Genomic DNA, 10,299 nt, shown 5'->3' with positions numbered 1-10,299 from the left:
AACATGGGTGTGCATATATCTGTTCTTGTCATGGCTCTCACTTCTTTAGGGTATATACCTAGTAATGGGATGGCTGGGTCAAATGGTATTTCTAATTCCATATGTTGTCTGATTTCTTGACTGCTGCTTCTATGGGTGTTGATTGTGGATCCAAGTAAAAGGAAATCCCTGACAACTTCCATTTTTTCTCCATTTATTGTAATGTTGCTTATTGGTCCAGTTGTAAGGATTTTTATTTTCTTTATGTTGCGTGTAATCCATTCTGAAGGCTATAGTCTCACTTTTTCAAAAAAGAAACATAAAGTAAACTGATAACCTCAATGTAGACCGAGTTCCTTATCTCTAAGATGTAAAACCTATTCCAGGTTCTCAATATTTTTCTTTAATTTTTCAGACCTATATTTTATAATTTTAGCAAACCAAGTTAAACAAACTTACCTAAAATAAGTGGCATTTACACAAACAACAAATACATGTATATATGGGTATATACACAGTACTTCCAAACCCTGATGACAACTAGCATTTAAATACAAGAGGAAAACATTAGCGATTATATATATAATTAATGTTAATATAATTCGATAAGGTGTAAGATTAGATACTTGGAATTTATGGAGGGTGTTACTGACCTTTGCTTTATGATATGTGTGTATATATATATATATATATATTTTTTTTTTTTTTTTCTTCCATGACCAACTATCTGGGTGTAAGTTTGTAATGTGTCTGTCTTTAAAATTGAGGGTCAAAGTCTCCACCTTAAAGCACTGAATGAGGCTGAACTACAAGTATGGGGCCATATCTGTTGTTACAGAATGTTTTTGAAAGCTGCTAATCAAATCTCTAAATTAACTGATGCATCCAGAAAGATATTTTCTAAGTATGTGAGCCATGCATGTTATAGAATTTTTTTTAAAGTGCTAATAAAGTCAGTTAATTTGACTGCTAACCGGAAGGCTGGCGATTCAAACCCACCAGCCACTCCTCAGAAGGAAGACTGGGCAACCTACTTCGGTAGAGATAACCGCCTCTGAAACCCAAGGAGGGGCAGCTATGAGTCCAAATCGAATCCATGGCAGTGAGTGAGTAAAATGATACATCAAGAAAGGAATTTTCTGAAAGAATATGATTGTAAAAGTTGCACCACAGAAGACTGGTTTATGCACCAGGGCTTAAACTGTTTCTTGAGACAAACTATTTAACATAGGGTGTGACTTTCATTCTAGAAGAGAGAGTGGGTGTAGTGTTTAATGTTCCTTTACTTTGATTCCAGAGCGCTGGGCACACCCAGGTCGCGCAGTGGCAACTCTTTCTCTCCTTTTTTTGAGAGCCCAGTTTCAACTTTTTCCCTCCCCACCAAACACAAGTTGAGAAACAGTGAGAGAGTTTTCACAGAGATTCCAAAGAAAGGGAAAACAAGCAAAATATAAGCAAAAGAAATCCTCTTTCCTGGGTAGACACCGAGGGGGTAGAGACCACGCTAGGAGCGACACGCACAGCAACTGAGTGTGCGCAGAGCTCTTAACGTGTCTCTTGAGCATGCTGACCGCTGGGAACGCCCTACTACCTCACAGCGCCCTCGGATTCTGCGCATTCTTGCGCAGCTGCTTCTCTCCCGCCCTTTGGCTGAGGAGAAAGGTCCCGAAGCCATGTAAAGTGGTCTTGGGGTGGGGTTAGAGGGATGAACGCACTTGAGCGTGTGACTATGAGGCAGTGAGAAAGGGCGGACCTGACCTCTCAGGGTCTGTGGTGGGGGCTAAAGAATAAGTAGGGAAGAAAAGGGTGTGGGGAGAGGGGAAAGGAGGGAAAAGATAAGTGAAATGGCCTGAGGGCGCGGGATGGCTGTTGAAAAGAAAAAGAAGCATAAAAGGAAAGAGTTGTATAAGGCAACGGTGTAGTGACTTTAGGTCACCAACGTCTGAGATTTCATAGTTTGGGTTAATTGCTGTGAATGATATTTGTCCTCTTGACCAAGCTTGGATTCAGATAAGCTGAGACCTTGAGTTATGATAGAAAATTTGTTTTTACAGAAACAAAGAAATTAAAATTTAGTAAGTGTTAATTCGCGATATGCTTACATTCTTTTATTTGTGAAAGGAGAGCAGAGGTGTAGAAAAGGGGAAAGAAAAGAGAACAACCCTCATGTTGCGTTCTTTGAAATACTGTCCAGCTTTCCAAGGCAAAGTTAGCACGGCTGTACATAATATAGTTTTTTCTACATATTACTGTTATAGCACTTAAATTTGTATTATAAAAGTACTGACAGGAATATAGAGGCACTATATGGGATTTGCTAAACAAAAATATTTTTCTATAGTTTGTTGTGGTTGTTTGTCTTAATAATCAAACAGATTCATTACATTATCCAGGTCAGCAGAGCTTTTCAAAAAACATTAAGTAAATTCATTAATGTAGACAGGGTGCCTCGTCTCTAAGATGTAGAACTTATTCTAGATTCTCAACAGTTTTTCTCTAAACTTAATCTTTCAGATACCTAGGGAAAAATCCTTCAGAATTTGCGGGGAAGTAAGTTACAATTTGATGCTGTATGAAGGACAGTGGAAATAAACCAGAAGAATGAAATCTTGGTCCTGGGCTGGACCAGTTTTACTTGTTTAAACTTGGCCAACCATTTCTATCCTGCTTTTTTAATTTGTAAAAAATGAGGTTGAGTTAGATAAACTTGGAGTTTAACATTAAGATTTTGGGGGGATAAAAAAAGAAATCCTCAATGAGCCAACCCTGAAACAAGGCAAAAGTGCCAGAGAAGCTAGTTTGACTGAGTGCATAAAGAGGAGTAGTTGAAAATGATAGGAATGGTAGCTTGGCACCAGGTAATATAGGGTCTTGGATGCTGTGCCATGAAATTGAACTTACTCTGCAATGAATATTCAAAGGAAGGATTTTGAGCTAAGGGGATGTCCAAAACCGAACTCCCTGCTGTTGAGTAGGATCCAACTCATAGTGAACCCTCCTTTGAAAGATTACCCAAACAGTTGGTAGGATGAATTAGAGGAGAAACTGAGTAGTTTAGGTGACAGATGAGAGTCTAATGTAAAACAGTGGTAGGAGTGGAAACAAAGGGAAGGATTCATGAGGGCTGTGTGGCATAGTTTGTATCTAACTTTGGCATTGTTCCAAACTTTTCAGGTCATACCTCCATAATATGGCAAGTCATCTTATGAAACCTGACACTAGAAGTTGTAAGAGACCAAGAGAGTTGGAGGTAAATTATGGATTTGGAACCTTAATCTTTTTATTCTATTTTATATACCTCTCAAAAATTTTTTCCATTTAAGAAAGTTCTGTTGATAAATGCAGTTTAATATTTTCATATTTCCAGAACTGGAATTGTCTCAACCGTCTATATGTTCGTTCCAACTACCTTTTTTCCTAAATACAGGCCTCCAAGGAACTATTAGAAAATTTCTTTGTGGTAATTTTATGATCTAAAGAAAAGTGAGACCATTCCTTTATGATACATAGGACTTTAAATAGTTATTTTTCTATGATTAGATACTTTGAAACTATAGTTACAGGTATTTTTTAAAGAAGGGCACCATACCCTGTCCCTCTTCACTGTTGTCCCCACAAATTGCTCTGTTAGGTTTGGGGACATTATGCTCTAGTAAAGATTATATTATCTAGTAAAATTTTGCAAGCATTTGGCTATGGTCCAAATGACAGTTTCGCTCTTTTATATTGCTGTGGAAACATTAACTGATTCAAGATACAGGAAACTATTCATAGGGGGTTTGAAACCGTATGCAAAGTCTAATTTAAAACCAAAATAAATTTTAGTAGGCTGAGCAAGGTGCTTCTTGGGTCTAAAAATTTCCTTGATAATAAAATCTCAAATGAATAATTAGGCATATATAAAATTTCTGACTTTTTTTTTTCTGAAAAATGTTTTTTTTTTGCTTTTTTAAAAAATATATAATTAATATGTTTTCAAGATCTTGTTGACTGTATACTTGTTTTATTTGCTTTCTTCCATTAGGTTCAATTGCCAGGTAGTCCACAGCTGTTCGCTCTTGGAAAATCAGATTCAGCTGTCTCTGAAAATTCTGGACTATTTTATAAAAATGAAAACCCGGAGAAAGATTTAAATGGTGATGTAAAAATTACAGTTATATTTCTTTAAAAGAAGAATACTACATTGATTTTATGATGCAAAGGGTTTGTTATAGTTCATAACTTAATGATGTTTTTAACAGATATGATCAAGGAAGTTAATATGATGTTGTCTACATACGCAAAGATCTTAAGGCAAGTACTTATAGCATATTTTCTTGCGTCTCTACCTTAGAGATAGAAGTTTTCTTCTGGGAACTCCATAATGGGAAGTTAGTTTAGTACCTGAAAAACCTATTCAGTGATTACAATTTTGAAATTTTAAAACTCTACCACAGTTTCTTGCAATAGATTAGTTAGTTATTTTAGTTAGTTTAGGCAATAACCCTAACTTTTCCACTAAACATCCTTTGTTTTCCTACTGCCAGATGTATCTTTCTTTCTTACTAGATGATGTTACATGTTAAATTTTAAGTAAAAACTTCTTTGCGAAAAATATAATTTGACTGGAAATTAATGATAATAAAACAAAAAAAAAAAAATCAAACTCACTGCCGTTGAGTCGGATCTGACTCATAGCGACCCCTCCTTGGGTTTCCGAGGCAGTATCACTACGGAAGTAGATTGCCCCATCTTCCAAGGAGTGGCTGGTGGATTTGAACCACCAGGCTTCTAGTTAGCAGTCAAATGCTTTAGGCACTACGCTACCAGAGCTTCCTAATGATAATAGGGCAACATTAAAGACAATAACTATTTATTTTATATGTTTATATTTGTCTAGATAATTTCAATGTGGTCTTTAAATATATTGTTGACTTGAGATCACCATGTTTTAAAAGATAGTTTTATAAACTACTGGGAAGACATTATATTTGAGTAATAGTAGCTGTTGGGTGGCTGTTAAAAGAATATATATAGTATCAGTATATAATATATTAAAAATAGTTTAATATTAGAGTTATAATGTATAAGATATGCTTTCTGTTATGTGAGGAGACTTATTAAGTAGTCAGAAATATTTGTGAGACTAATTTAGCTTTTACTGCAGAGTGAATAAATTACTGAAGCTTTTTGGTGCACAAAGCCATTTAAATGAAATTGGTAATAAATGTCATAAAGAACATCACTATGATGGTGTATTTAGGCTTTATATATATTTAGTTTAACAAAGAACTTTTTTTCTCACTAGTGAGAGAGCAGCAGTAGATGCATCTTACATTGATGAGCTAGATGAACTCTTCAAAGAAGCCAGTACTATTGAAAACTTTCTTATACAGAAGAGAGAGTTCCTGAGACAGAGGTTTATGGTGATTGCAAACACACTGCACAGATAAAATTGACTACTTAAGCTGAGAATTTAAGCTATGTATTCCATTATTATTGTAATGAAAAAATGATATTTAGGCTCTGAAAGTTCTCTAGGTTTTAAACAAAATGTATACCTTAAACAGAGAATGGGGACACTCATTGAATTTCTTTTCTAGATGTAAAAGAGTCTTTGAACTGGACGTTTGTATGAAGTATGTTATATTATTTTGAAAGATAAATATCTGATACATTTTATAAAATTACAGATTACTTAAAGCATATGTAAATCTTTTTTTTTTTTTTCCTTAAACCCCCTAGCCTTTCTTAAACTTGTAATGGGGACTCAAAGAGTTTGATAATGCTTAACAATATTGCATTTTTTTATTTATAATATTTTTTAAGGTAGCAGATATCTTTGGAGACAGTTTAAAATTTTTTTTAATGGTTAGTATTATTTTAAAAATTAAAACCTCAAAGGTAATTTGCCTATTTTCTTAATATGTAGTAAAATATAATTCTGTCCTATTGCTATTTAATATTATTATTTGATTATTTTCACTATTAGTTATTATACATGGCTAATAAACTTTTTTTGGTTTAAAATTATTTTCTTGTGCTAAAAGTAGTAAAATAAAACCCAGAAATTATTAACCAGAACTTTGTATGAGTTAACTTTCTTCCATATCAATGTGTGCAGTTAATGAATTATATTCAGAATCCTTAGCAGAGTGTTGTGTGGGATAAAGATTAGTGGTTCAGAAGTAGATCTTGGCTTAAACCAACAGCACAGCCTTGGCAAGCCACTTCAGTCTTATTATAATTCAGATATGGAATTTGGACTAGCAGATATCTAATACCAATCTAGCTAAAAAAATTCTCCCTTTTATGTAAGGTAGTACAACAATTTTATTGAAAACTTTCAATATGTTCTGGTAGCATAGTGCTTAAGGTACTTGACTGCTAACCAGAAGGCTGCCGGTTCAAACCCACCAGCCACTCCTCTGAAGGAAGATGGGTCAATCTACTTCTGTAGTGATACTGCCTCGGAAACCCAAGGAGGGGTCACTATAAGTCGGGTCCGATTTGACGGCACATAACAACAACATATAACTATATCGGATAACTATATCAATCTGATGATTTTTTTTAAACCACAGCACTTATTTTTCAATCATACAGATAATTCAGTTTATCTTAGGTGTATTTTGACCATATAAGCAATCACAAATTTCAACACATTTGCAAATAGTACTATAGGGAATTTGTCATTCCTTAGGTGGAAAGCTCATTTGTCTTGCTGTTTTCTAAACTCTAAAGTAAAGTTTTATTTCACCAAATTATTATAAAGGCATAAACATTACATAACAAATATCCAAACAAAAAAGGATGACAATAATAAAATAATATTTACAAAATAGTGGTAATTAAGTGGAAAAAATTGTTGGTGGAAGTATACACTGATGGCACAAGATAGACTTGAGGTCAATAAAGTAACTACTGTGTAACTGAAAACCAAATCAAACCCACTGCTATCAAGTTGATTGTGACTCATAGCAACCTTATGTGGGGTAGAGTAGAACTGCCACATAGGGTTTGCAAGGCTGTAATCTTTACAGGAATGTACTCACATCTTTCACCCATGGAGCAACTGGTGAGTTTGAACTTCCAACCTTTTGGTTAGCAGCTGAGAGCTTAACTACTGTGCTACTAGGGTTACTGTAAGTAACTGTAAGAAATTACATTTTTAAATACTAAATGAGTTAATGTTACATATCACTTGGATTTTTATCTTAGAGTTCTTTAATACTCTAAATACAAAATAACTACTGAGTCTACTCCATCATTTTTAGGAAATGTTCTTGATTTGGGAAAAAAGAAAAAGGGGGAGCAGCTTTGCTGGTCTGATAGAGCCTGGTGGAACCACTGAGACTATGGCCCCTAGCTGTCCTTCAGGTCTGGAATTGAACCCACACCTGTGGCTTGAACCACATGAGTTGAACATTTACCTAAGGTAGATACATTCCTTGGAGAGAACAGTGATGGGAGAAAGTAGGGCTGTTTATGCACTGGGAGATAGCTCAGGGGGCAGGAGTGCATGGAGGGATGGATAGAGGGAAGAGGTAACTATGGAGAGGAAGTGGGGGGGGAGCTGTTGCATTGTGGTAAATTGTAGTCAATGTCATGAGAAAAGTGTATGTGAACTGTTGTATAGAAAGTAAATTTGCTCTGTAAATTTTCATCCAAATCACAATTAAAAAAAAAAAAACTATCAAAATGTGAAAAAAAAAAAGAAGTGTTCTTGAGTTATTTCCAAGCATATATTATTAATGTGAAAGACCAACAGATTGTTTTAAACTGGATTTCATAATATACTTGTTATATCTTGATGGTGTCATTATTCTTTAACACTTGATCCTTAGCTGTTCAGGTTCAGAAAATTGATTTTATTATTTGTTATGATTAAGCCTATGGAACTGACTTTAAGGCACAATGTGTTTACTCGTAAGAATAGCTACTTATTATAAAGGTGCCTGGAAAGCTAATTATGACTTACCTTCATCAAATTTTGCTGAAATAATATCTACATGTTGTTGTTAGGTGCCATTGAGTTGGCTCTGGCTCATAGCGACAGACTCATAGCATACAACAGAATGAAACACTGCATGGTCCTGCACCATCCTCACAATCCTTGCTATACTTGAGCCCATTGTTGTAGCTGCTCTGTTAATCCATTTCATTGATTGAGAGTCTTCCCCTTTTTCGCTGACCCTCTACCAAGCATGATGTCCTTCTCCAGGGACTGGTCTCCTCCGACAGTTATGACCAAAGTACGTGAGATGAGGTCTGGCCATTCTTGGATCTTAGGAGCATTCCAGCTGTACTTCTTCCACATTTTTACATAGATGAGAGTAACAGTCTCACAGCTGACTATATGGTTATTGTAAGAATGCCCTTTAATTTACACTTCTAACATCACATTTCAAAAAAAATCTCACAAGTTTTTAAATCATTTTTCACTGATTATTAATAAAAACATGTTGAAGATCTTTGTATAGCAAACTTTATCTGGTATGCACTGTGGGCCATACAGAATAGTTTAAGACACTCTTTATTCTCCCTTCTAACAATGTTAACCATACCTTTCTTGAAATGCACTTACAGCTTTGCTAGGAAGACATAGTATGTAAATGTTAAAAGCATCTTATAAAATAAGACATTATATAAAAAGCAGCATGATTAAAGCAATATGAACTGTGGAGTTACTAGAATTCGTTTAATAAGGAGGTCAGAGAGGTAGGTTTTGAACAGAATTTTTGAAAAGTAAAGAGAATATTTCAGGCAGGGAAAAGTTTGTTCAAAGGCACCGAAGAACAAAAACACATAGTATGTTAGAAGTAATTTTACTGGGATCAGAGTTCACAAAGGAAAATAATGTATCATCGAACTGCTAGAGAACAGGGACTGAGTCTTGTTACTTCATATTCTCATTTTGTAGCATAGTAGGTGATATATTGATGCTACAAATATTTGTTAAATTAATGAAATTATATAAACCAAAAAAACAAAAACCAGTTTATATAGTTAAACCAAACTCACTGCCGTCGAGTTGCATCCAACTCATAACAACTCCTCCTTGGGTTTCCAAGGCAGCATCACTACAGAAGTCAAATGCCTTAGGCACTATGCCACCAGAATTCTTACAGTTTCATTATGGTATGTTTCTTGAGGGCCTGTCTTTGCAGAAGGAGCTCTGGTGGAGTCCTTCATTGCCAGACTAAATTTGGACTTTATTCTGTAAGGAAGAGGAGATCAAGATACTTTATAGAAGAGAAGTGGTATGTTGAAACTTTATTCTGTAAGGAAGAGGAGATCAAGATACTTCATAGAAGAGAAGTGGTATGTTGAAATTGATCCACAAATTTGCTGACTGAACTGTAATGGGAAACCAAAAACACCAAACCTACTGCCACAGTGTTGATTCTGACTCATAGTGACCCTATAGGACAGAATAGAACTGCCCCATAGGGTTTCCAAGGCTGTAAATCTTTATGGAAGCAGATTTTGTGGAGTGGCTGATAGGTTTGAACCGTCAACTTTCTGGTTAGCAGCCAAATGCCTTACCTACTATACCACCAGAGCTCCTTAACTGTCATGTGAGGACGATTCAAAAGAAGAGAGAATTTAAGGAGATCATTATTGGTGGCCAATTTTAATACGTGAAACAGCTACTCATAGATAGGTTGTTGGGATACTTGTCACAGAAACGAGATCAAGAGACATTATGAGACTGAAGCCCGTCCCTCCCCTCAATTCTGTCAGTGAACCAGATAGCCCAGGAAGTTCTGTGAGTGTTCAACATTTAGTGGTGCATATAGCTGCCAGACAGTGTGAGGATCTGGAAATCATGGAATCTGCTGGCACTGAGCTCAGAAGTGTTTTTTTTTGTTTTTTTTTTAATCTTGTTCTTTTTTTTAAACAGTCTTTCTACCACTGCTGTGAGTTTCTTTTGTTTGATGATGCACTGGATCCCAGGTAGGGGTTTTGCCACTTCCTCCTCCCTCTACTTCTCTTTCTCCCATTCTGCACTTAGAATACTGTACCTTTTTCCTGAAAATTACCAGAGGCTTCTGTACTTCTCCACTCTGCATGGAGCTAAACAGGCAGCAATACCGCAGAGCCGGAAGTTAAAGAAGACTGAGTCAGGATTTGTTTCCTCGTTGTCAGGGAAACAGCCTTTATATTTGCATATTTTATACAGCATATTGGGGCAGAAGTTAGGTACAAAAACAGCAAGGAGGCCCCATGTTCTGACCTCCTCTAACCCTACAAGAGGAAGACAGGATTACCAGCAGTAACCCAAGGCCTATTCCTACAAGGCCAGACATGCTGCCTCCCTCCAGCCCTTTCACCAAC

The 10,299-nt window shown here is 35.8% G+C and overlaps 1 protein-coding gene across 1 annotated transcript; it reads left to right on the top strand.

The window, feature by feature from the left end:
• Positions 1–1,841: 1,841 nt before the first annotated feature.
• On the top strand, positions 1,842–5,411 carry TEX12 (testis expressed 12). The gene is made up of 6 exons (XM_007936606.2): positions 1,842–1,882; positions 2,494–2,529; positions 3,154–3,229; positions 4,004–4,115; positions 4,221–4,272; positions 5,267–5,411. The coding sequence occupies exons 1-6, from the start codon at positions 1,842–1,844 to the stop codon at positions 5,409–5,411; spliced, it is 462 nt and encodes a 153-aa protein (XP_007934797.1).
• The last annotated feature ends 4,888 nt before the right edge of the window (positions 5,412–10,299 follow it).

The sequence above is a fragment of the Orycteropus afer genome, unplaced genomic scaffold (assembly GCF_000298275.1).
Source record: "Orycteropus afer afer isolate SDZICR_OR568_19922 unplaced genomic scaffold, OryAfe1.0 scaffold00036, whole genome shotgun sequence".
NCBI lineage: Eukaryota > Metazoa > Chordata > Mammalia > Tubulidentata > Orycteropodidae > Orycteropus > Orycteropus afer.
The sequence above is the reverse complement of the archived record's forward strand: the minus strand, read 5'-3'. Positions and strand labels throughout refer to the sequence as shown.